The 26,511-nt window shown below is 45.3% G+C and overlaps 1 protein-coding gene across 14 annotated transcripts in view; it reads left to right on the top strand.

Moving 5' to 3' along the window:
- Positions 1-612: 612 nt before the first annotated feature.
- Positions 613-26,511, top strand: part of LOC307085275 (uncharacterized protein) — a 50,944-nt gene continuing 25,045 nt past the window's right edge. Inside the window, exons 1-17 of one of the 14 annotated variants that reach the window (XM_079749991.1) lie at positions 753-3,510; positions 3,695-3,811; positions 3,886-4,002; positions 4,160-4,226; positions 4,378-4,606; positions 6,520-8,347; positions 8,724-8,897; positions 9,646-9,819; positions 11,028-11,201; positions 11,684-11,857; positions 12,339-12,512; positions 12,995-13,168; positions 13,650-13,823; positions 14,296-14,469; positions 15,484-15,657; positions 15,834-15,880; positions 16,341-16,958. In XM_079749991.1, coding sequence (XP_079606117.1) covers positions 3,392-3,510; positions 3,695-3,811; positions 3,886-4,002; positions 4,160-4,226; positions 4,378-4,606; positions 6,520-8,347; positions 8,724-8,897; positions 9,646-9,819; positions 11,028-11,201; positions 11,684-11,857; positions 12,339-12,512; positions 12,995-13,168; positions 13,650-13,823; positions 14,296-14,469; positions 15,484-15,657; positions 15,834-15,880; positions 16,341-16,894 — 4,644 coding nt within the window. In that variant the 5' untranslated portion in view covers positions 753-3,391 and the 3' untranslated portion in view covers positions 16,895-16,958. Of the gene's footprint in view, positions 643-749; positions 3,511-3,694; positions 3,812-3,885; positions 4,003-4,159; positions 4,227-4,377; positions 4,607-6,519; positions 8,348-8,723; positions 8,898-9,645; positions 9,820-11,027; positions 11,202-11,683; positions 11,858-12,338; positions 12,513-12,994; positions 13,169-13,649; positions 13,824-14,295; positions 14,470-15,483; positions 15,658-15,833; positions 15,881-16,340; positions 16,959-26,511 lie in introns of those variants that run through there. The other 13 variants (XM_079749981.1, XM_079749984.1, XM_079749986.1 and 10 more) reach the window with 13 other exon arrangements.

Below are 26,511 nucleotides of genomic sequence, written 5' to 3'. Positions count from 1 at the left end.
GCCGCCCCTATCAACGGCTTTGGGCCTCCCTACAAACCACCAAAATGCAGGGTACAACATGGGTTCAACAACCAACATCCATAAAATTCTCTAAAATCTGAGCCACCAACTTGTGTGGCTGCGTTGTCGGGGGTAATTTTGGTTAGCCCCCTCACTAAAATCTCACTCCAAGGTTTTTTTAAAAGTTGCCAGCTCTGATTAAAAGTCTGTTTTTTTACAACATTTTAATGACGTCTGCACACCGGGTACTTCTCCCGCGTTCCCAAAAGCATGTCACAAAGTGGTGTGAATGACTATAATTGTTTAAGAGCGACAAGCATCCGAGCATCGGTGCTCACTGAAGCTGGACACATAGGTGCAATGCCAAATCACTCCCCAGGGAAACAAAAAGGTATGCTATGGAAAATAAAATTGTGGAACCAATTTACAAAGGAAAAAATTTGGAGGAGTTCACAATAGAAAATGGTGTGAATAATGACCAAAAATAAAATTAAATTAAATTAAATTTAGCTTGTATAAAAACAGAGTCTGGGAGGAGTTTGAACTGAGAGGGGAACTGGTCCAACTGGTTGGACACATTTCCTTGATATGAGTAGGACGGTTTGTTGTGGCTCACTTCATCACAGCAGGAAGACGACTAAGGTACTGTAGTCCACTCTGATCCGTGATAGATCATGAATATGAATAACTGTGAATCTTATCCATAGGTTGATAGTTAGTTTCCTGTTAAACCACATGGTTAAAAACGATAGTCAATGTATGCTATTTGTCAAAATTACTATTGAATAATTTAGAAGATTCCTGCTCTTTGGAATGCTACGTGTTACACTGTGGGCTTTGGGGCTCGAACCCAAAAACTTTTAGCCTGGAGTCAAGCATCAGGTTGCGGTTAATAATGACTGTTTCATCAGATTCAGTATAGTTTCTTAATCAAAAGTCCCGTGGTACCTTTAAAGGTACTGAGGATAGAATGGACAGTTGTTAGTGTAGTGCAGTATTATTATTACATTATTTCAACAGGAAGACAGCCATCTTGGTTAGTGAAGGTGTTTGAACGTCATCTTGTACTGGGTCTTGTTCTCTGTGGGCCTGCATCATTCTGCAGTAGTGTAGGCCTACTCTATATCTGAGAGCATCACTCGTATGAGAAGGACATGACCTTCAAGGTGAATTAACACTGCCACGACCGCCTCAACACAGAAGTCCCTGGTGACGACTAGTTAGTGTTCTTCAGCTCAGCCAATCCCACTGACATCCTCTCACCAGCAGGTGGTAATGCAGTGCACCTTTTCGAGGGTTTCAAAACGGACCTAGCAAAATGATCCACTTTACTACCACTGGTGTTGAATGAATCACAGACTGCAGAAGAGTAGAATGTTTGTGACTTTTTTTCTTTTGTGTGTGTGTGTGTGTGTGTGTGTGTGTGTGTGTGTGTGTGTGAACTCTGAGTACTCTGTGCACTCTGAGTACTCTGTCCACTGATTATTCTGTACTTAGAGTGCACAGAGCTCAGAGCTCTCTGTCCATTCTTCATATTTAAAACAGTGATTACTATTCATCACTGAATGAGGTCATGGATCAGCCGCCTATAAGAGGTTAGTGTGGGAGGAGTATGAACTAGGGCTGGTAACATTCCCCAGAAATTAAATTCGAATATTGGTCTTAAAAAATGGTCCGAATATCGAATATATTCGAATATTATTATTAATTAATTAATTATTTTTTCCCCGCGGAGAATAGGACTTGTTATTGTAACAGTACCCCATTATATCATACAGTTTAACAATCCTATTATTAACAGTTCCACGGGAAGGGACTTGATAGCGTGGATTTATTTCGTGGATAAATTTCTGAAAACCTTCACCGTCAACTATACTGATTGGTCGCATGTCTTTGCAAATGAACTCCGTTAACTTTTTAGTGATGGCCTCTTGTTTTGCAGCGGGAAGAGAAGTGGTCGGGCTGTAAAACGCTGTTAGCTTGGGTTGTTTGGGAAGCGGGCCGTCTGCTTCGTCTTCACCAACTTTGTTCCATTCGGTCGGGTGAACAACTATTAAATGCATCCTCAAATTTGTGGTAGTCGAGTGATATGCCAGTTCCGCATCGCATAACTTGCAAACAGCCTTGGATTTGTCGACAACTTTACCTCCAACTGACCAGAATCCAAAAAAGCGCCAAACAGTACTTCTTAAATTATCTGGCTTAACAATCACTTTGTCCGTGGTGGAGTTCTTGACTTCACCGGATTCCATTTCCCCGGTTTGTTTTTCGGGCTCGCTGGTTTGTGTTTCATACATTTTCATACATTTATCGGTGTCTACAGTGAGGTGGGGAGGTGGAGGTGGTGGAGCGCAGTCCATGCTACCTTGTTGTGACACGTGACTGCAGCTACACGCAGGCCAGTAAGCGACGCACCATGGGACACAACGGAGGAGAATCAATGCGCGCGCTGCCCTGAGCAATAAAATATATATTTTGTAAATTATTCGAATATTCATTTTCACGTTCGAATATACATATTTTTCCCATATTCGAGGAATATCCGAAATTCGAATATTAATTTACCAGCCCTAGTATGAACTGGGAGGGGAATTGGTCCAACTGGTTGGTTCACCATTTCCTTGTTATGAGTCGGATGGTTTGGTGTGGCTCACTTTATCACTGTAGGAAGAAGACTAAGATACTGTAGTCCACTATAATCTGTAATAGATCATACATATGAATAACTTTGAATCTTATCAGTAGGTTGAACATTTTTAAGATTCCTGCTCTGCAGAATATTACGTGTTAGACTGTGGGCATTGGGGATCGAACCCAGAACCTTCTAGTCTGGAGCCAAGTGTTTGGTTGACGTTAATAATGACTTTTTCTTCTTGTGTGTCCTTGGGTGACTTTAAAGGTACTTAGGACAGAATGTACAGCTGTTATATTTGCAGTGCGGTATAATGATAACATTATTTAGACAGGAAGAAGGCCATCTTGCTTTGTGAAGGTGTTTAAACGTCTTCTCTTACCGGGTCTTGTTCTCTGTGGGCCTGCCTCACAGATCTGGTTGTGATGTCATACCACATGAGGAAGTCCATGTATGGTCCTGCCTTCAGAGCGGTTTAACCAGCACAGGGAGCAGTTGGTATGATATCCGCTCGGTGAACTTGATCTTATCAGACATTTTGTAGCTTTTTGAGACCTTCTGTGTTGAATGATGATACGTTATTAAAGAGTATATGAGAAACGTCTGGGATTGAGAAGGTCTCTGAATCTGCGTCTATGAATCTGCGTCTGCGTCTGCGTCTTGTCCAAAGTTAACAGAGACAACGGCCCCCTGTGAGCGGAATACAGAGCTCGTATAAAAGCAGAGAGTAAACCAACGCTGAGTGCCAGTAGAAACAGTATGGAGTTGTGTTTGTGTCCAGGTCTCCAGTCTGCTATGGATGAGGAGAGAGAGGAGGGGGGTCCTACCTCTAAGACCAATCTGTCTGGGGAACATGGCCGCCGGAGCAAAGCTAAGAGGTAAGAAGAGAATCTCTCTGTCTGTGACTGTTCAGGGCCTGCCCAAGACAATACTATTTAATGGAAAGAAACAATAACCACTTAACTACTGTTCAGCTCAGCAGTGATTCATCATGACTCCATCATTAGTCTGAGTAAAGGCTGTGTGTGTGTGTGTGTGTGTGTGTGTGTGTGTGTGTTGAAGCACAGAGCAGCAGCAGAGAGCAGACTCCCCTGGACCCAGCTGTGTCTCCATGAAGAGTGACCACTCTATGGAAGATCCTGTTACCTTTAAAGATGGAAATCAGTCTATTGAGACAATGTGAGGATTTTTCAGGGATCATACAGACAAAACTTTAATCAAACGTCCATAAATCCTTGGTCTTGTTTTTCTAGAAGAGTCCAGCAGGAGAGAGCAGACTCCCCTGGACCCAGCTGTGTCTCCATGAAGAGTGACCGCTCTATGAATGTACCATTGGACTTTAAAGATGGACGCCCCTCCAGAGAGGAGAGGTAGGGGTTTCAAACAGACGATGAAAACAGACCAGTTGGTTGTTATCAGACTCTACTGATAATGATATCTACAAGTCTGGCGAAATATAATTGTGTGTGTGTGTTTGTGTGTGTGTGTGTGTGTGTGTGTGTGTGTGTGTGTGTGTGTTCCCCACAGACACCAGAAGAGGTCAAAGGTTACCAGTGCTCAGGCTCTACGGCAGCATCAAACAGAGCTGATCAAGGTGTGTAAATGTCCACCAAGACGTTTGACTTCAGCTCTCCATGGACATTAGAAAGCATCTCTTGTCCAGCGGGACGTGGATCCAGGACAGATGCTTCTGATGTCTCAGTTAGTTCAGAGTAAAGTTCTCCTTGATGTTTGTTCTGTTCCAGAGGGCTGAGGAGAACGCACACGCTTTCCTAGACAAGGAGCTGAAGAAGCTCTGGAGGGATCTCTTCTCAGATTACCCACAATGCTCAGAAGGTCAGAGGGTGGGGGAGGAGGAGATGGATGGTAAGAAGGAGGAGCAGAGGAGGCGCGCCATAGAGGGAGTGGTGGACATCACAAAGCTCTGCCTGATGGAGATGAACCAGGAGGAACTGGCCGACACACTGGGGGGCGGTAAGAGGCTCTTATCTTGAAAACAGAGAAGAAATACACATTTTGATGAGCAGTAGGAGATTATTATTTGTTCTCTTCAGACTAAATTACATAGTGTGAGACTTATACATTTCATACTTCTATGTGGAGACAATCTTTCCTCTTTGAGTTTTTCCTCTTTCAATTTTTCCTTCTTTGTTTAATGGTTTGATCCAGTATGTGGGGTTGTTGTGGGGTATCAGGTTAAATGGTTTGATCCGGATATGTAGGGTAATGGTGGGGGTCTCAGGTTAAAGAATGTTAAACATCATCATTACCAGCACCAAATCCCCCGACCAAATCACCCCCATTCTCGTCCAACTACACTGGCTCAGTGTCCAACACCGGATTGACCTTAAAAACCTTCTGCTCACCGACAAAGCCCTCCATAACGTGGCCCCCACTTATCTCCCCAACCTCCTCCAGGAGGACAGGCCCTGCCGCTCCCTTCGTCATCCTCAGCTGGTCTTCACCGTCCCGACCTCCCGCCTCAGCACCGTGGGTGCTAGGGCTCTCAGCGCCGTGGGTGCTAGGGCTCTCAGCACCGTGGGTGCTAGGGCTCTCAGCACCGTGGGTGCTAGGGCTCTCAGCACCTTGGGTTCTAGGGCTGTCAGCACCGTGGGTGCTAGGGCTCTCATCACCATGGGTGCTAGGGCTCTCAGCACCGTGGGTACTAGGGCTCTCAGCACCGTGGGTGCTAGGGCTCTCAGCACCGTGGGTGCTAGGGCTCTCAGCACCGTGGGTGCTAGGGCTCTCAGCACTGTGGGTGCTAGGGCTCTCAGCTGAACTGAAAGAGACGCCCTGACAACATTGAAATCCCTCCTCAAAACACATGTGTTCCCACTGGCCTGCTCGCTGTAATGACCCCCTACCGTGGGTTCCCCTCGTATCCCCGTTGTGCTGCTGTTCTTACCCCCTCCTACCTGGGTCTCCTCACTGTTCTTACCCCCTCCTACCTGGGTCTCCTCACTGTTCTTACCCCCTCCTACCTGGGTCTCCTCACTGTTCTTACCCCCTCCTACCTGGGTCTCCTCACTGTTCTTACCCCCTCCTACCTGGGTCTCCTCACTGTTCTTACCCCCTCCTACCTGGGTCTCCTCACTGTTCTTATCCCCTCCTACTTGGGTCTTATGTCTTGTTTTGATCATGCTGTTGGCGATGCAGCTCCTGCTGTTCTTGACCCTAGATTGTTTTATGAATTGTAATGGGACCTTGGGTGTCATGAAAGGTGCCTTATAATAAAATGTTATTCAATGTAATTATTATTGTTATTATTATGATTATTATTATTATTATTGTTATTATTATTATTATTATTATTATTATTATTATTATTATTATTATTATTAATATTAAACGTAAGCTGCAGATCAACAGCAGAATAACTCTGTGGAAGAGATGCAACACTATCTTGTTATATCAGCATGTCATTTTACACCAATTCACTATCATTATTATTATCATTAGACCAATCATATTGCTGTGGAAAAAACAAAGTCCTGAACATTTTGAATATGTAACATGCAGTCTTTGTCACGACCAGCTTCTCCGACCACAAGTTATGAAGCCACAATAACGTTAAACATTATACTGGTGACCAACAGCAGAACAACTCAGTGGAAGTGATGAAACCCTGTCTTGTTGTATCAGCATAGCAAATCACTTTACACTGATTCACTATCATTATTACTATCATTAGAACAATCATATTGCTGCGGAAATAATAGTCCTTACCATTTTGAATCTGTTACATGCAGTCCTTCACAACCAGCTTTTCCGACCACAAGTAATGAAGCCACTAAATATCATGAAGTTGGTAATTTAACAGGAAAAATTGACCTGGTTCCACTGATCACCATCCACTAACTGATGTCATCTGTTGTTTTCTCATTTAGGATCTGCTGCTGTCGAGTGCCAACATAAAATCAAGTCTCATTTGAAGAAGAAGTTCAGGTGTGTGTTTGAGGGAATCGCTAAAGCAGGAAAGCGAACAGATCTGAACGACTTCTACACAGAGATCTTCATCACAGAGAGAGGCAGCGGAGAGGTCAACAAGGAACATGAGGTCAGACTGATTGAAACCGCTTCCAGGAAACCAGCCAAGGAAGAAACACCAATCAGATGTGAAGACATCTTTAAACCCTTACCTGGAAACGATCAACCAATAAGAACAATGATGACAACTGGAGTGGCCGGCATTGGTAAAACCGTCTTAACACACAAGTTCATTCTGGACTGGGCTGAAGGGAAAACCAACCAGGACATACACTTCACATTTCTCCTCACTTTCAGAGAGCTGAATTTACTGAAAAGGAAAGAGTTTAGCTTGGTGGAACTTCTTCATCACCTCTTTAGTGAGACCAAAGAAGCAGGAATCTGCAGATTCGACCGGTTCCAAGTTGTCTTCATCTTGGATGGTCTGGACGAGTGTCGACTTCCTCTGGACTTCCAGAACAACCCGATATGGAATGATGTCACAAAGTCCACCTCGGTGGACATGCTGCTGACAAACCTCATCAGGGGCGACCTGCTTCCCTCTGCTGGCATTTGGATAACCACACGCCCTGCGGCAGCCAATCAGATCCCTGCTGAGTGTGTTGACATGGTGACAGAGGTGAGGGGGTTCTCCGACCAACAGAAGGAGGAGTACTTCAGGAAGAGATTCCGAGAGGAGACGCTGGCCACCACAATCATCTCCCACGTCAAGAAATCAAGAAGCCTCCACATCATGTGTCACATCCCAGTCTTCTGTTGGATCACTGCTTCAGTTCTGGAAGACATCTTAAAAAAATCCCAGATCGAAGAGATGCCCAAGACCGTGACTCAGATGTACAGCCACTTCCTGAGGGTTCAGTCCATACAGGGGGACAGGAAGTACCATGGGAGGGCTGAAACAGATCCGGACTGGAGTTTAGAGAGCAGGGAGATCATTGTTTCTCTTGGAAAACTTGCTTTTAACCAGCTGGAGAAAGGGAACCTGATCTTCTACGAGGCAGATTTGGCAGAGTGTGACATCAATATCAGAGCAGCCTCAGTGTACTCAGGAGTGTTCACCCAGATCTTTAAAGAGGAGTGTGGGCTGTACCAGGACAAGGTGTTCTGCTTTGTCCATCTGAGCATCCAGGAGTTTCTGGCTGCCCTTTATGTCTTTCTGTCCTTCATCGATACTGGTGTCAATCTGCTCTCAGAAGAACCACCAACCTCCAGGAAAGATAAACTCCTCTTCTACCAGAGTGCTGTGGACAAGGCCTTACAGAGTGAGAACGGACACCTGGACTTGTTCCTCCGCTTCCTCCTGGGCCTCTCTCTGGAGACCAATCAGATTGTCCTACACGGTCTGCTGGGACAGAAAAAAAGATCACTGACCACTCAGATTAAAACAGGTCTGTTGCGACTGACAGGAAGCAGCTCAAAGACCAATAAGGGAACAGTGTCTTACATCAAGGAGAAGATAAAAGGAGACCAATCTCCAGAGAGAAGCATCAATCTGTTCCACTGTCTGAATGAGCTGAACGACTGTTCTCTAGTGAAGGAGATCCAACAGTACCTGACATCAGGAAGTCTCTCCGGAGAATCTCTCTCCCCTGCTCAGTGGTCAGCTCTGGTCTTCATCTTACTGACATCAGAAGAGGAGCTGGACGTGTTTGACCTGAAAAAATACTCTGCTTCAGAAGATGGTCTTCTGAGGCTGCTGCCAGTGGTCAAAGCCTCCAAAATATCTCTGTAGGTTCACTAATAACATGCATTACAATACACACTACACAATATAAATACAACTGGAATATAAGGTTAAAATAATATGAAAAAGATTTCTGTAGGTTCATTACAACATGTATTACTATTCTGCTCATAACAGAATAAACATACTAGTTTTAATAATATACAAAACATCTCTGTAGGTGTCCTATTAACGTGTAATGTATTATAGTATACATAAGAGAATATTCAGGAAAATAGAATATAGGAGTATTCATTTATACATCTAATTATTTAGTTTTTTTTTTGTTAAACTAATAACATTCCTTCATTATTGAATAACTTAAAGATGTAAGTTATTTTAATCACAGTTCCTAACCTGTTCTCTTTGTTTTGTGTGAAGGCTGAAGGGCTGTGATCTGTCAGAGAGATGCTGTGAAGCTCTGGCCTCAGTTCTCAGCTCCAACTCCTCTAGTCTGAGAGAGCTGGACCTGAGTACCAATGATCTGCAGGATTCAGGAGTGAAGCTGCTCTCTGCTGGACTGGGGAGTCCACACTGTACACTGGAAACTCTCAGGTCCGTTTTACCCAATGGTCAAACAGTTACACCACAAGGTGCAATATCAGAAGACATTTAACAGATTTACCTCCATAAAAGTGCACACATAAAGTGAAGCAGCAAGCAACTGACATCCCTAAGCGCACAAATGCTTTCTTAGTTCTTGTGCTCGCAAAGTGTTTTCCTGATTGCTATGATATTTATTCTCCTCTAAACACAATATGCATAATATTGGAATAAAACTTCTAATTATACGCAAAACAATGCTTTAGATGAACTAATAACATGTATTACAATACATTACATAATACTGCAACAAAAACTAATATTAATAGAAAAAACGATTTCCAAACACAGCAAAACAATTTTAAATGGACTGCATTAATATAGCTCTTTTCTAACCTTTGGCCACCCAAAGCGCTTTACAATATTGCCTCACATTCACGCACACATTCACACACCGACCGCGGAGTCAGCCATGCAAGGCGACAGCCAGCTCGTCGGGAGCAGTTAGGGTCAGGTGCCTTCCTCAAGCACACCTCAACACTCAGCTAGGAGGAGCGGGGATTGAACCAGCAACCTCCAGGTTACCAGCCAACCCGCTATTCCCTCCTGAGCTACTGCCGCCTCTTCACAACAAATTTCATATAGTTATACATTTTACACCCAATATTGAATAACCACAATTTCTTCAATATGTAATAAGTTTAAGATGTAAGTTATTTTAATCACAGTTCCTAACCTGTTCTCTTTGTTTTGTGTGAAGGCTGAAGGGCTGTGATCTGTCAAAGAGATGCTGTGAAGCTCTGGCCTCAGTTATCAGCTCCAACTCCTCTAGTCTGAGAGAGCTGGACCTGAGTACCAATGATCTGCATGATTCAGGAGTGAAGCTGCTCTCTGCTGGACTGGGGAGTCCACACTGTACACTGGAAACCCTCAGGTCAGTTTTACCCAATGGTTAAACAGATACACCACAAGGTGCAATATCAGAAGACATTTAACAGATTTACATCCATAAAAGTGTGCACGTAAAGTGAAGCAGCACGAAACTGACATCCCCAAGCGCACAAATGCTGTCTAAAGGTACGGCCACACTGAACGCTTCATGCTCGTTAAAGGCGTAGAAAATCCGCATTTTTGCATTGGGAACCATTGGTTTTTGGGGCGTAGATGCGTTCACGCGCTAAAAGTAGCGCTTTAGGCGTGTTAGACGCGTTTTACGCACCTAAATAACGCGCCCAGTGCACCTACGTGCCCAACGCACCTATGTGCGGAGTTCAAAAAATTGAACTTTTTACGCTCCTAGGCGTGACGCTTAGCCGCGATAGCCATTCAGCGTTGACCCGACGTCACTGGCAGAGTGACGGAGGACAGGCGCTCCGCAGCTGATATGGAGCGCCTGTAGTTGGTGTCCTGACGGGAGATCCTGGCACCAACCCGGGCTAGCAGGTCATCGAACATGGCCCCAGTCAACCCAAAATACCGCTGGAACCGGCCGTCATCCAGGCGGAGTTCCTGGAGGAGGTGGTGAAACTCACCCAGCTGTGAGCGCCTACGGAGGATGTCATGCACCCAAACACGACAGCGTTTGGGTTTCCTACTCTCCTCGAACTCCCACAACAAATACACCGCAGCGATGGTGGTGATCTCAGCCATGTTTGTGGAGCAAATGAAAAGTAGCGGGGTAAAATAAGTTTTGGGCCGGCTCATCTAGCTCCGTAGGCGCGTTGAACCATTTTTGTGACACACAATGATGAAGCGGCAGGTTAGGCCTAATCAAACTCGCGTAACGCGTTCAGTGTGGCCGTACCTTTTAGTTCTCGTGCTCGCAAGGTGTTTTCCTGATCGCTATGATGTTTATTCTCATCCCAACACACTATACATAATATTGGAATAAAACTTCTAATTATCTACAAAACATCACTTTAGATTAACTGATAACATTACAATACATAATATACATAATACAACAACAAAAAGTAATATTAATATACAAAACGACTTTTCAAACGCTGCAAAACAACTATCTTATTGTTATACATTTTACACCCAATTTGAATAACCACAATTTCTTCATTATGTAATAAGTTTAAGATGTAAGTTGTTTTAATCACAGTTCCTAACCTGTTCTCTTTATTTTGTGTGAAGGCTGAAGGGCTGTGATCTGTCAGAGAGATGCTGTGAAGCTCTGGCCTCAGTTCTCAGCTCCAACTCCTCTAGTCTGAGAGAGCTGGACCTGAGTACCAATCGGCTGAAGGATTCAGGAGTGAAGCTGCTCTCTGCTGGACTGGGGAGTCCACACTGTACACTGGAAACTCTCAGGTGAGTTTTACCCAATCGTCAAACAGTTACACAACAAGGTTCAATATCAGAAGGGATTTAACAGATTAACATCCATAAAAGTGTGCACGTAATGTGAAGCAGCATGCAACTGACACCCCCAAGCGCACAAATAATGTCTTTGTTCTCGTGCTCGCAAAGTGTTTTCCTGATCGCTTTGATGTTTATTCTCCTCACAACACAATATACATAATATGGGAATAAAACTTCTAATTACATACAAAATATCACTTTAGATGAACTGATAACATGTATTACAATACAATGCATAATATACATAATATTGTAACTAAAAGTAATATTAATATACAAAACGACTTTTCAAACACTGCAAAACAACTATCTTATTGTTATACATTTTACACCTAATTTGAATAACCACAATTTCTTCATTTGGTAATAAGTTGGAGATGTATGTTATTTTATTCACAGTTCCTAACCTGTCCTCTTTATTTTGTGTGAAGGCTGAAGGGCTGTGATCTGTCAGAGAGATGCTGTGAAGCTCTGGCCTCAGTTCTCAGCTCCAACTCCTGTAGTCTGAGAGAGCTGGACCTGAGTACCAATGATCTGCAGGATTCAGGAGTGAAGCTGCTCTCTGCTGGACTGGGGAGTCCACACTGTACACTGGAAACTCTCAGGTCAGTTTTACCCAATGGTCAAACAGTTACACCACAAGGTTCAATATCAGAAGACATTTAACAGGTTTACAACCATAAAAGTGTGCGCGTAAAGTGAAGCAGCACGCAACTGACATCCCCAAGCGCACAAATGATGTCTTAGTTCTCGTGCTCGCAAAGTGTTTTCCTGATCGCTATGATGTTTATTGTCCTCACAACACAATATACATAATATAGGAATAAAACTTCTAATTACATACAAAATATCGCTTTAGGTTAACTGGTAACATGTATTACAATACAATGCATAATATACATAATATTGTCACTAAAAGTAATATTAATATACAAAACGATTTTTAAACACTGCAAAACAACTATCTTATTGTTATACAATTTTCACCCAATTTGAATAACCACAATTTCTTCATTATGTAATAAGTTGAAGATGTATTTTATTTTAATCACAGTTCCTAACCTGTTGTCTTTGTTTTGTGTGAAGGCTGGATGGCTGTGATCTGTCAGAGAGATGCTGTGAAGCTCTGGCCTCAGTTCTCAGCTCCAACTCCTCTAGTCTGAGAGAGCTGGACCTGAGTACCAATCGGCTGAAGGATTCAGGAGTGAAGCTGCTCTCTGCTGGACTGGGGAGTCCACACTGTACACTGGAAACTCTCAGGTGAGTTTTACCCAATCGTCAAACAGTTACACAACAAGGTTCAATATCAGAAGGGATTTAACAGATTAACATCCATAAAAGTGTGCACGTAATGTGAAGCAGCATGCAACTGACACCCCCAAGCGCACAAATAATGTCTTTGTTCTCGTGCTCGCAAAGTGTTTTCCTGATCGCTTTGATGTTTATTCTCCTCACAACACAATATACATAATATGGGAATAAAACTTCTAATTACATACAAAATATCACTTTAGATGAACTGATAACATGTATTACAATACAATGCATAATATACATAATATTGTAACTAAAAGTAATATTAATATACAAAACGACTTTTCAAACACTGCAAAACAACTATCTTATTGTTATACATTTTACACCTAATTTGAATAACCACAATTTCTTCATTTGGTAATAAGTTGGAGATGTATGTTATTTTATTCACAGTTCCTAACCTGTCCTCTTTATTTTGTGTGAAGGCTGAAGGGCTGTGATCTGTCAGAGAGATGCTGTGAAGCTCTGGCCTCAGTTCTCAGCTCCAACTCCTGTAGTCTGAGAGAGCTGGACCTGAGTACCAATGATCTGCAGGATTCAGGAGTGAAGCTGCTCTCTGCTGGACTGGGGAGTCCACACTGTACACTGGAAACTCTCAGGTCAGTTTTACCCAATGGTCAAACAGTTACACCACAAGGTTCAATATCAGAAGACATTTAACAGGTTTACAACCATAAAAGTGTGCGCGTAAAGTGAAGCAGCACGCAACTGACATCCCCAAGCGCACAAATGATGTCTTAGTTCTCGTGCTCGCAAAGTGTTTTCCTGATCGCTATGATGTTTATTGTCCTCACAACACAATATACATAATATAGGAATAAAACTTCTAATTACATACAAAATATCGCTTTAGGTTAACTGGTAACATGTATTACAATACAATGCATAATATACATAATATTGTCACTAAAAGTAATATTAATATACAAAACGATTTTTAAACACTGCAAAACAACTATCTTATTGTTATACAATTTTCACCCAATTTGAATAACCACAATTTCTTCATTATGTAATAAGTTGAAGATGTATTTTATTTTAATCACAGTTCCTAACCTGTTGTCTTTGTTTTGTGTGAAGGCTGGATGGCTGTGATCTGTCAGAGAGATGCTGTGAAGCTCTGGCCTCAGTTCTCAGCTCCAACTCCTCTAGTCTGAGAGAGCTGGACCTGAGTACCAATGATCTGCAGGATTCCGGAGTGAAGCTGCTCTCTGCTGGACTGGGGAGTCCACACTGTACACTGGAAACTCTCAGGTCCGTTTTACCCAATGGTCAAACAGTTACACCACAAGGTTCAATATCAGAAGAAATTTAACAGATTTACAACCATGAAATTGCACACATAATGTGAAGCAGCACGAAACTGACAAAGCCAAGCGCACAAATGCTGTCTTAGTTCTCGTGCTAGCAAAGTGTTTTCCTGAACGCTGTGATGTTTATTCTCCTCACAACGCAATATACATAATATTGGAGTAAAACTTCTAATTATATACAAAACATTGCTTTAGATTAACTGATAACATTGCAATACATAATATACATAATACTGCAACAAAAAGTAATTTTAATATACAAACGACTTTTCAAATGCTGCAAAACAACTATCTTATTGTTTTACATTTTACACCCAATTTGAATAACCACAATTTCTTCATTATGTAATAAGTTGAAGATGTAAGTTATTTTAATCACAGTTCCTAACCTGTTCTCTTTATTTTGTGTAAAGGCTGAAGGGCTGTGATCTGTCAGAGAGATGCTGTGAAGCTCTGGCCTCAGTTCTCAGCTCCAACTCCTGTAGTCTGAGAGAGCTGGACCTGAGTACCAATGATCTGCAGGATTCAGGAGTGAAGCTGCTCTCTGCTGGACTGGGGAGTCCACACTGTACACTGGAAACTCTCAGGTCAGTTTTCAGCCTCTTCAAACTGGGTCTTGGGGTTGTTTAATATGTAAGGGATGGTCCACGACTAGTTAGACCGTTATCGAAAAGAACACACAAGACGGTATGCATGTTATATGTTATGTAGCTCTGGCCAGCTGATGTGAGGGTTAGGGGTTGACCTGTTAACTACTAGTATGTTATGTTTGTTATATGTTATGTAGCTCTGGCCAGCTGATGTGAGGGTTAGGGGTTGACCTGTTAACTACTAGTATGTTATGTTTGTTATATGTTATGTAAGTCTGGACCGCTGATGTGAGGGTTAGGGGTTGACCTGTTAACTACTAGTATGTTATGTATGTTATATGTTATGTAGCTCTGGCCAGCTGATGTGAGGGTTAGGGGTTGACCTGTTGACTACTAGTATGTTATGTATGTTATATGTTATGTAACTCTGGTCAGCAGATGTGAGCTGAGGAGTTGTCATTAGTGTAGACATGGGGATGAGGCTTTAGCTGTGCTGTGATCTAAATATAATGTACACCTCACCATAGAACATCACTGGCCGTGGTAAAGTGAATCATATTGAACATTAAAGATGGACTTTATTAACTTCACATTAGTTTGGTGTAGTGCTGCTCATGTCCGATGCCTTTCTGTTGCTCTTTTGCCTGCTGACAAAACTCTCCCTGGTTCTACACAATGTTAGAACCTGTGAAGAAACGGTCTCAGCGTACCAAACACAGCGGACTTCTCCTGACTCTAACCAAACAATATCTCATTGAGTTGTAGCTATTGAGAAAGGAGCATTTGTTTAAGATCCTGTTTCACATCCAAGTGAAGGAAGTTCTGATATCTGTGATGATGTCATCTCCCCACTTCCTCTTCCTGTTCTCCTTGTCCTCCAAATCGAATGAATACATTTTATAAATGTAGTTACTTTAGTATTAACTGCTCTCAACCAGAATAAATATAATAAAGTGTGTGTGTATGTGTGTGTGTGTGTGTGTGTGTGTGTGTGTGTGTGTGTGTGTGTAGCTTGTCTGGCTGCCTGGTCACACAGGAAGGCTGTTCTTCTCTGGCCTCAGCTCTGAGCTCCAACCCCTCCCATCTGAGAGAACTGGACCTGAGCTACAATCACCCAGGAGACTCTGGAGCTGCGCTGCTCTCTGCTGGACTGGAGGATCCACGCTGGAGACTGGACACTCTCAGGTATGGAGAGGACAGCTCACCACTCAGGGACAAAGTCTCCTACGAGGATTCAAGCCGCTGCTAGATGAAGTGGTTTGAAGAGGCAGCTGTCACTCACGTTGTGTAGAACGTGATGAGACGGCAGATGATGAAGGTGAATGTTTCAACATGCTGCTCTCACTTTGTTTCCCCCCCAGTGTGGAGCACGGTGGAGTGTGGAGGCTGAAACCAGTTCCACAGAGATGTGAGTGTCTGTTTGATTCATCACATCACACACTCACTACTGAGATGGAAAGTCCATCCACACAGCAGGAAGTGAGATCAGATCCTACTGGGAATGAGGATGATGGCTGACATCATGTATCTTCCATATATTAATACTGTCCAATCATCATGAAGATTACATCTGGGCTCGGGGGAGGGGGAGGGGGGGGGGAGATGGGGCTGAGGGTCCACACACACACACACACACACACACACACACACACACACACACACACACACACAAAGGGTGCTGAGGGGAGGGTCTGGGCTCGGGGGGGGGGGGGGGGGGGGGGGTGAAGGTGGAGTCTGAAGCAATAGCGTTACTACAACATCACATGACCCCCCCCCCCCTCACATGTCATGTTCAGGAGAACAGTACCAGTGATGATGATGAGGATGAAGAGCGGTTCAGCAGCTCATCATGTCTGGTTCTCCCTCAGATGCCTGTGAACTCACCCTGGACCCCAACACGGCCAACGGACTCCTCTCTCTGTCTGAGGACAACAGGAAGGTGACGGGGGTTAGAGAGGACCAGTCGTATCCGGATCACCCAGAGAGATTTGACTACTGGCCCCAGGTGTTGGGTAGAGAGGCTCTGACTGGCCGCTGTTACTGGGAGGTAGAGTGGGAAGGATGGTTTGGTATAGGAGTGACATACAGAGGAATCACATGGAGAGGAGGGGGTCCTGACAGCTGGCTTGGAGCGAACAAAAAGTCCTGGAGTCTTGAGTGTTCTGATGATGGTTACTCTGCCTGGTACAACGGTACAGTAACAGCCCTCCCTCTCCCCCCCGCTGGCTCCACCAGAGTAGGAGTGTATCTGGACCGGCCTGCTGGCTCTCTGTCCTTCTGCAGAGTGTCCCCAGGTGGAGGAGGGTCCTCAGACACACTGACACACCTCCACACCTTCTGGTCGTCCTTCACCCAGGAGGACCTCCTCCCGGGGTTTAGGGTATGGGGGCGGGGGGCCTCAGCGTCTCTGTGTCGGTTGTAGGAAAAAAAAAAGCGGGCGCGGTGGAGGAGGACCGCACACAAACACACACACACAAACAAACACACACATGGTGGTTACCCGGTTCAGTCGTGCCCCGCCTCCCCACAATCAATACAAGTCTCTGATGCGAAAACGGCCGGCAACGGCGCATTTATTCAGGGGAAAATAATACAAAATGGGGAATCTCCCATCCCGGCGGAACTATAAATCAAAGTCGGGGCTCTCAGTCTCTCTCAGGCGTTATTTTCCCGTTGGTGGGAGGCAGCGCTCCGTCCGTTTGGCCTGTCGGACTCCTCGGGTCTCGGCTGCAGTGGTCCGTCCTGGGAGCGTATCTCAGTCCGGTCCTCGGCCCTACACTGGACCCACACGTCTCATTAGCCAGTCTCCGCTTCCCTTTATATATCGCTCACCTGCGTCTGATCGCCCTCCCTCGCAGGTGTACACACTCACACACACACACACACACACACACACACACACACACACACACACACACACACACACACACACACTGAGAGGACTGATGACTCAGTGTCTCTGTGGCAGTTATAGTCTCTCTCTCTCTCTCTCTCTCTCTCTCTCTCTCTCTCTTTCCTCTCTCTCTCTCTCTCTCTCTCTCTCTCACACTCTCTCTCTATTTCTTTCTCTCTCTCTCTCTCTCTCTCTCTCTCTCTCTCCCTCTCTCTCTCTTTTTCTTTCCCTCTCTCTCCCTCTTCTAGACAGTATGGTATGATAAACCATGAAAAGACTTTTAAGATCTCCCATAGTTTGAGAAGCACATTTATTATTTGAAACGTATATAAAATACCTATTGATGGTAAATGTTTGTATGTTTTCAGACGTCACCAGTTTTGGTCTTAAGGGCTCTGATATCATCATTTTTGTTATAACCCTGATTTACAACCTGATTTAAAGCAGATTTTATATTTTATTAATAATAACCAAGAGGTCTATGGGATAATGTTGCATGTTGTAAATTACTTTAAATTGAATCTTGATTTTTTGTGTTCTGATGGGAACCAAGTGTCCGCAGAACATGTTCAGTTATTAAAGATATGTGCACAGCTGTTGATGCTTTGTAAAGTCTGCTGCTTCTATTATTTTAGTCCTCCTGTTTATTGTGTACATGTAAGGGATTATTTTTCTGTTGTATTTGTTAATGAAGCATAATTGCAATAAACAACTCGGTGGATCCAACTGAATGTTCTCGTGTGTTCAGCCGATGATTTCTCATTTTTTTTGTGAATAATGCTTCAATAAGTGCCTTAAGAAAAATAATATATTAATTAGGGCTGTCAAATTAACGCGTTAATTCCGATTAATTTATCACAGAAAAAATAACGTAGATTGATCGCACTTCTATAGTGCCCTTTGACCCGGTGCTTCATTTGCGTTGAAACAAAATGGAGGCAGACGAGAAGACGCTGCTCGGCCCCGTGCTCGGAAAGTTCAAGTTTAAACTCCCAGACAGAACTGTAGATAGGAACACCGTTATCTGCAATCTCTGTAGTAAGGAATTTTCCTATCACCGGAGTTCATCAACCCTTAAATATCACCTCAACCCAAAACGTTTCGTAGCAAGCTGGCAGGTACGAGCTGCCACCGCCCCTGAAGCTGGCGCTAGCAGCCAGCCTCGTCAAGCCACACTCGACTGAGATGCATTGAATCCTGAGTGAGACGGAAATGTTATTCATTTGATCTTAACATGCACCGTATGTTAATGAAAGACACTCATCTGCCATCATTTACTTGAATTAAATTATTTTTTAAAATACCTTCTCGGAAAAATCGGAAAAGTATGAGATTAATTTAGATTAATTAGAGCCTTTAATTAATTAGATTATGTTTTTTAATCGCTTGAAAGACCTAATATTAATCAGAAATTATAAATAAAAGCACAAATGTTTTTCCTCCCTGGGTTTTGGTTGGGGGGGTTCTCAGTGTCTCTGTGTCAGTTGTTGAAAGAAACCAGAGACAGACGGACGGACACACTCTGTCTCTCTTTCTCTCCCCGTCTCCCCCTCCCTCTCCCCCCTGTCTCCCTCTCCCCCCCCCGTCTCCCTCCCTCTCCCCCCGTCTCCCTCTCCCCCCCCCGTCTCCCTCTCCCCCCGTCTCCCTCTCTCCCCCTGTCTCCCTCTCTCCCCCCCCGTCTCCCTCTCCCCCCCGTCTCCCTCTCCCCCCGTCTCCCTCTCCCCCCCCCGTCTCCAGGGCAGGGTGGTGAAGACCCAGGAGCCCCCCCCCCCCCGCAGGCTGGTGTTTTCTTCACAGTGCGCGCTGCGTCAGGTTGTCACGGACACCGAGTACTACGATGTACCACAATGTATTTATTACCAATAACTACTATTCATGAATTACCAATGTCTAGATGTTGGTTTAGTTATCACGTAGCCTGTAGCCAACCTGAATACCACTAGATCATTTGGATACCTGAACGTAGCATTCATGCTCAATGTAGGAGCCTAAATGCCTGTTTACTTTATTTAAGTTCATATTTTATGAACTTCCTTTTCAGTGGAGTTCTAATGTACCAGAGCAATGCTGTTTAGGGGTTCCATGAATCCATAATCCATAAAATCCATATTTTATGGATTTTTCAAAAGTGAAATAATATAATGGTCAATTGTGTTACTTTTCAATGCGTAGAATTTTATTTTGAAATTCACTTGCAATATTTTTATTGTATGTGCGCATTTAGTTACTTTATTTTGAAGTGTGAGAGGAACTTATTGGTGTTACCTACCGGTGACAGACAGTCAGGATAACAACGTGGAGCCACATAGTTTTTTGACCTCTCTTTCTATCTCTCACCACTAATCATAACCTCATCTTGTGGAAAAGGATTTATGTAGTTTGCGTTTGACAAGTAAACCTTTTAAACTTCATTTTTGTGGATATTGGGTGAGGTATGCGTCGAGGGGAAAACGGAGCGTCAATCTGGAGCTTCACTAATCGACCTATTGATCCTACACTAACAACAACACAAGCTTGGCTATAATGTGTGATTCAAACACATTGAAATTGTGTGTATTAACTTTTCGGATGCACATTTTACAGGCTTAACTGAATCTTCTCTTCACTTTATCCAAGACTTCGTGTTTTATCTGACGCCACCACTGGAAGTCTGTCTTAGAGGGCTTGGAAGGTCAGGAAAAACAAAGGAAAAGTCACTAATCACTCATCACCTTTTCAGAGGAGTTCCAATGTAACAGAGCGATGCTGTTTAGGGGTTTTAACTGAAGCTTGTAGATGAAAACATCCTGAAACTAAAGGCGTTGGGTATGTTTGGTGTAATGATCTCACAGGAGTCCCAGCGTTTTGATCTCAGCGCTTTATTAAAACGTTCCTGGACACGACGCTCGGTGATAATGAGTGATGTGATTATGAGAGTTGATCAGGAGCCCGTCCTCTGGCCGGGTCACATGGTGCTCCAGGGGGGAGGTCAGAGGTCAGAGGTCAGACTCTGTCCTCTGGCCGGGTCACATGGGGCTCCAGGTGGGAGGTCAGAGGTCAAAGCCCGTCCTCTGGCCGGGTCACATGGGGCTCCAGGTGGGAGGTCAGAGGTCAGAGCCCGTCCTCTGGCCGGGTCACATGGGGCTCCAGGTGGGAGGTCAGAGGTCAGAACATGTCCTTCCTGTATCTGTGGATCAGCTCTGAGACGTCCTCCTTACACACCTTCACCCAGCCGTCCGCCTTCACGTGGTACACTACACACACACACACACACACACACACACACACACACACACACACACACACACACACACACATATACACACACGGGCGGGATCTGAAGATCGCACACACATGCATATATATATATATATCTACACATATGTTTATATATATATATAAACATATGTATAGAGAGAGAGACACACACAAACACATTTATCCACGCATACAGACTCATCCATACACATCCTCTCATAAATAGTAAATCTTGCACATGAATACAAAATATAGGAATAAAAAGGATCACACTGCAATCTGAGGAATTCATGGGTGAAAAATACAGGAACCCCTTTTATGTAACAATTTACAAATATACATATCTATAAAAACATGGTAAAAGCATGCAAGAAGTATTAAAAACACACAGGGAAAAATAAGTGCTCATTCACACATTCAAAAACCATTCACACATTCATACCATCCTTTCACATAAAAGAAGCCTCCATTGTAATAAATGGGGGAGTGAAAGAGGTGGAAGGCCTCAGTTAAATAATGACGCAAAGGAAGCACACAGTAAAGATAAAAACATGCAACATATTAAAACACACAGTGGACCCGACGCCATGCAGGGAACCCCCAAGGAGGAGTCCCAGGACCCCCCAGCGCCCCCAGCAGCGTCCCAGCGCGGCCCCTACTCCCTGATGTTCAGGCCCAAGGGGGGAAGGGTCCTAAGCTTGGCTATCCACCTATGCTCCGCCGCCTTCCTCTGTCTGTCCCACCAGCACGCCTTCATCTCCAGCCCGGTGATGAATAGTGAGGTGATGGGGTGTGTTTGGAAGTGTTGGACCGTTTGAGTGTTGAGTGTGCCTATGTGTGTAGTATATAAGTGCGGTTTAAGTCTGGCGAGTATGGTGTGCTTTTTTTCGCCGACATATATGATGTGGCATTCGGAGCATGTGATGGAGTAGATGATGTTTTTGTCCTGCATGGTGAGTTTTTGCGGAACAGGGCTGGAGGTGGAGGCGTGCCGGTTCCTGAAGACCGCCAGCTGCTGAAAGTGGCCTCGGTGTTGACAGGGGGGGCTTCTAATATCTGTGGAGAAGCGGCCCGCACCAGGACATCCTGGAGGTCCCGGGACTTTCCTGTAAGCTGATATTATTTTATGATTCTGGAGTGTGGGATTGTTGTGTTGTGTGCGTGTGGATGCGTGTTTCAGTTTGGAGTGTGTGTAATGTTTGGTGTCAATGTGCTGATGAGGGGTATGATGTGTGTGTGTGGCTGCCCCCCCCCCCGATCGTCTCCGCTCCTGATGTCAGGGGTCCTCTCAGGGAACCTGTTGGGGAAGACCACCTGACTCAGGTATCCAGGCCCTCCTAGTGGGGCCACCCCTCAGCCGGCCTGTGGACGGGGGCGGACCCTAAGTCGGCCCCTCCAGTGTGGGAGGGGAGCCGGTTAAGGTGAGGCGTAGAGGAGGGAAGCTGGTTAGGGTTAGGGAGGTGGTGGGGGTCCGCAGTGGAGGCCCCAGGCGGGTTAAGGTGAGACGGAGTGGGTGACGAGGGGTTAAGGTGAGACGGAGTGGGTGACGAGGGGTTAAGGTGAGACGGAGTGGGTGAGGGGTTAAGGTGAGACGGAGTGGGTGACGAGGGGTTAAGGTGAGACGGAGTGGGTGACCAGGGGTTAAGGTGAGACGGAGTGGGTGACCAGGGGTTAAGGTGAGACGGAGTGGGTGACGAGGGGTTAAGGTGAGACGGAGTGGGTGACGAGGGGTTAAGGTGAGACGGAGTGGGTGACCAGGGGTTAAGGTGAGACGGAGTGGGTGACCAGGGGTTAAGGTGAGACGGAGTGGGTGACCAGGGGTTAAGGTGAGACGGAGTGGGTGACCAGGGGTTAAGGTGAGACGGAGTGGGTGACCAGGGGTTAAGGTGAGACGGAGTGGGTGACCAGGGGTTAAGGTGAGACGGAGTGGGTGACGAGGGGTTAAGGTGAGACGGAGTGGGTGACGAGGGGTTAAGGTGAGACGGAGTGGGTGAGGGGGTAAGGTGAGACGGAGTGGGTGACGAGGGGTTAAGGTGAGACGGAGTGGGTGACCAGGGGTTAAGGTGAGACGGAGTGGGTGACCAGGGGTTAAGGTGAGACGGAGTGGGTGACGAGGGGTTAAGGTGAGACGGAGTGGGTGACGAGGGGTTAAGGTGAGACGGAGTGGGTGAGGGGGTAAGGTGAGACGGAGTGGGTGACGAGGGGTTAAGGTGAGACGGAGTGGGTGACGAGGGGTTAAGGTGAGACGGAGTGGGTGACGAGGGGTTAAGGTGAGACGGAGTGGGTGACCAGGGGTTAAGGTGAGACGGAGTGGGTGACGAGAGGTTAAGGTGAGACGGAGTGGGTGACGAGAGGTTAAGGTGACACGGGGGGAGGGAGAGCTGGCGAGGATGGAATGAGGATGATTAGGGTGCGATGGGGGGGGGTTGGGGGGTGAGAAGGAGGAGACACACGGAGGTTAAGGTTGGTTAAGGTTAGGGCAGAGGGAGGAGGGGTTAAGGTTAGGGCAGGGGGAGGAGGGGTTAAGGTTAGGGCAGGGGGAGGAGGGGTTAAGGTTAGGGCAGGGGGAGGGGGGGGACGAAGACCCAGACGGCGGGGGTCCCGCGAGGAGGCCCCCGGCCCGAGCTCCGCCATTGGCCGGCCAAGATGGGAGCGCAGGAACCCCTGGTGTGTGTGGTGCGTTTGTGTCTGGGAAAAAAAACAGTTGTGATTACAAATCGATGTTTACATTAACATTTACATTTAGGGCATTTAGCAGACGCTTTTATCCAAAGCGACTTACAATAAGTGCATTACAATAAGTGTTGATGTGTTGCGCATGTTGTGTATATTTAACCTTAATAGTAGCGTGATGTGTATGTGTAGTAGCAGAAAGTGATCTAAGCTATGTGGTCGGAGCCCGAAGATGTCGTCCAGGAACCGACAGTATGAACCCAGCCATGTAGATGTTCTCATAGCTGGGGGGGAACCTCTTGCCCACCGCCGTCCCGTGTGTCTGGAGGTAATGCTTGTTGTTATAAACGAAGTCCTTCCTGCAGGTTGATGGTCAGTGACTCCAACAGGTGACTGGGGGGGCTGTCGGGGGTCTGGGTACCGGAGGAGTGCAGAGCGGACAGCCCGCAGGCCAGGATCCATGTCCATGTTGGTGTAGAATTAATCTAGATCAACTGTAAATAAAAAGGCTTGTGTGTAAAGCGGTGTGTTATTCAGTGTTTGGATGAGGTGGTAGGTATCTTTGATAGCTGGGGTGTTTCCGGGAGATGGGCTTGAGGTGGTACTCTATAAACTCAGCTGCTGCAGAGGACTCGCTCCCACAGTGGGAGATGATTGGTCGCCCCGGCGGCACTAAGAAAGGGACCGTCCAGGACCCGGGCGCCTTTTGGATCTTTGGCAGAAGATAAAACATTTGTTTGAGTGTCTGGACCGTCTAAGTATATTTTCTGTCTTTGTGTGATGTATTTACGTTTATGGAGGTCAGCAAATATATTGTGAATTTGATGTTGTGTGGCCAATTGGAGTGAATCCTGTGTGGGTCTGTAATGTAATGGATTCCCTAACAGTCTGTGTGCTTCTAAGAGGTATTGTTGTGTATCTAAGATGACTATTTTTGAGCCTTTGTCTGCAGGTTAAATGACTATGTGTTTGTAATTAGGCATGTGTCCAGTGCTGTATATTCTTGTTCAGTAGTGTTGGGTGTTTCTAAAGTGTTGTTGAGTGGTTATGTATGGCTGTGTGTTTATTGGTACGGAGGAGTGTGGTGAGGTTCTCCGACAAGGCGCCCGGCGGTGGTTCCCAGCTGGACGGCCCCTGAAACGGTGGAATGGGCCCACCGGGACGGCCATGGAAGGGTTCTAATCATTTAAGTGACCGGTTGTAATGGTGGACGGGGGGTGGGGATGAAACTAAGGCCCCTCTGCAGCAGCTGAGTCTCCGTTCCTGACAGATGGAAGACGGTGGATAGGTTCAGAATGTTAGATTCCTGGGGACGGGGGGGTCCCTGTTGGGACGTAGCCCCCGCCCGAAGTTTAACTGAGCCAGCCGATGTTGTAGTATGTGTGATGCCGTGTCCGCTGTCCAATGTATGTGGTCGTGAGTTGTGTGGAATTCAGAGTGGTGTATTTCAAATGGTGAGTTGTATTATGTAGTGATGAATGTATTAAGTCGTGTTAATAGCGTCTGATGTGGTGCAGCTAAATTATGTGAGAAATGAATGATGGGGACATAGATGGTGGCCTGCGGGTTTGTCCGTCGTCGACTCCAACAGGTTGTCCCTATGGTTGATGCCCAGAGCGACCACCACGATATTGGTGTGTGAATCGGGAGGATTTTCATCTAAGATCTGTGTGATGTGTTGGTATTTGGCACCGGGATAACTGTCAATGTGGACGTCTGTGTGTGTGTGGGGAGGCATCCGACTCAAGTTTGAGTCACCGATGATCACTATGGGATTGATGGATCAAATAGTCCAATCGCTAACTTTATGCCCCGTAGGATCGTGTCTGGTCATTTTGAATACCGTCTTGTTCGGTCGAGGCTTCGGGTCGGTGGTTACACTCGGCCGTCGGCGCTCGGGAGTGATGGTGAGGGGACTTAACATGGCCGAATTAAGGGCGTGGTGGAGTCTAAGCTGCACAGTGCGCTGTGAGGGTGTGCTCGTGGACTGGACGGACAGCGGAGGAGACTTGGTGATGTTAGAGGTGGCTTCAGATTGGGATTGCTTTGTGGGACATTTCCCTTTGCTTTGACCCATCATCATGGTGTTCTGTTCAGCCACCTCATTGAGTCTCTCCGCTGTACCTGTACCAGTCCGGGTCTGTGGTGGGGGCCGCTGCTTGGTGGAATCTACAGGAGGGGGAGGAACAGAGTGAGTGGGGGGTGGACTGAGATCTAATTCTATTGAGGGGGAGACCAGGGTAACTATGTGGCTGAGCCGATGTGTGTTAATGTGTGTGTGTGGAGGCGTATATATTAATTAATATATTGCGGCTGAGCCGCTGTGTGTTAATGTGTGTGTGTGGAGGCGTATATATTAATTAATATATTGTGGCTGAGCCGATGTGTGTTAATGTGTGTGTGTGGAGGTGTAAATATTAATTAATATATTGCGGCTGAGCCGATGTGTGTTAATGTGTGTGTGGAGGCGTATATATGAATTAATATATTGCGGCTGAGCCAATGTGTGTTAATGTGTGTGTGTGGAGGTGTATGTATTAATTAATATATTGCGGCTGAGCCGATGTGTGTTAATGTGTGTGTGTGGAGGTGTATGTATTAATTAATATATTGCGGCTGAGCCGATGTGTGTTAATGTGTGTGTGGAGGTGTATGTATTAATTAATATATTGCGGCTGAGCCGATGTGTGTTAATGTGTGTGTGGAGGTGTATATATTAATTAATATATTGTGGCTGAGCCGATGTGTGTTAATGTGTGTGTGTGGAAGTGTATATATTAATTAATATATTGCGGCTGAGCCGATGTGTGTTAATGTGTGTGTGGAGGCGTATATATGAATTAATATATTGCGGCTGAGCCGATGTGTGTTAATGTATGTGTGTGGAGGTGTATGTATTAATTAATATATTGCGGCTGAGCCGATGTGTGTTAATGTGTGTGTGGAGGTGTATGTATTAATTAATATATTGTGGCTGAGCCGATGTGTGTTAATGTGTGTGTGGAGGTGTATATATTAATTAATATATTGTGGCTGAGCCGGTGTGTGTTAGTGTGTGTGTGGAGGCGTATATATTAATTAATATATTGCGGCTGAGCCGATGTGTGTTAATGTGTGTGTGGAGGCGTATGTATTAATTAATATATTGCGGCTGAGCCGATGTGTGTTAATGTGTGTGTGGAGGCGTATGTATTAATTAATATATTGCGGCTGAGCCGATGTGTGTTAATGTGTGT

Source organism: Pollachius pollachius (genome assembly GCF_949987615.1).
Source record: "Pollachius pollachius genome assembly, chromosome: 13".
NCBI classification, from domain to species: domain Eukaryota; kingdom Metazoa; phylum Chordata; class Actinopteri; order Gadiformes; family Gadidae; genus Pollachius; species Pollachius pollachius.
This window is presented reverse-complemented; position numbering and strand designations above follow the sequence as displayed.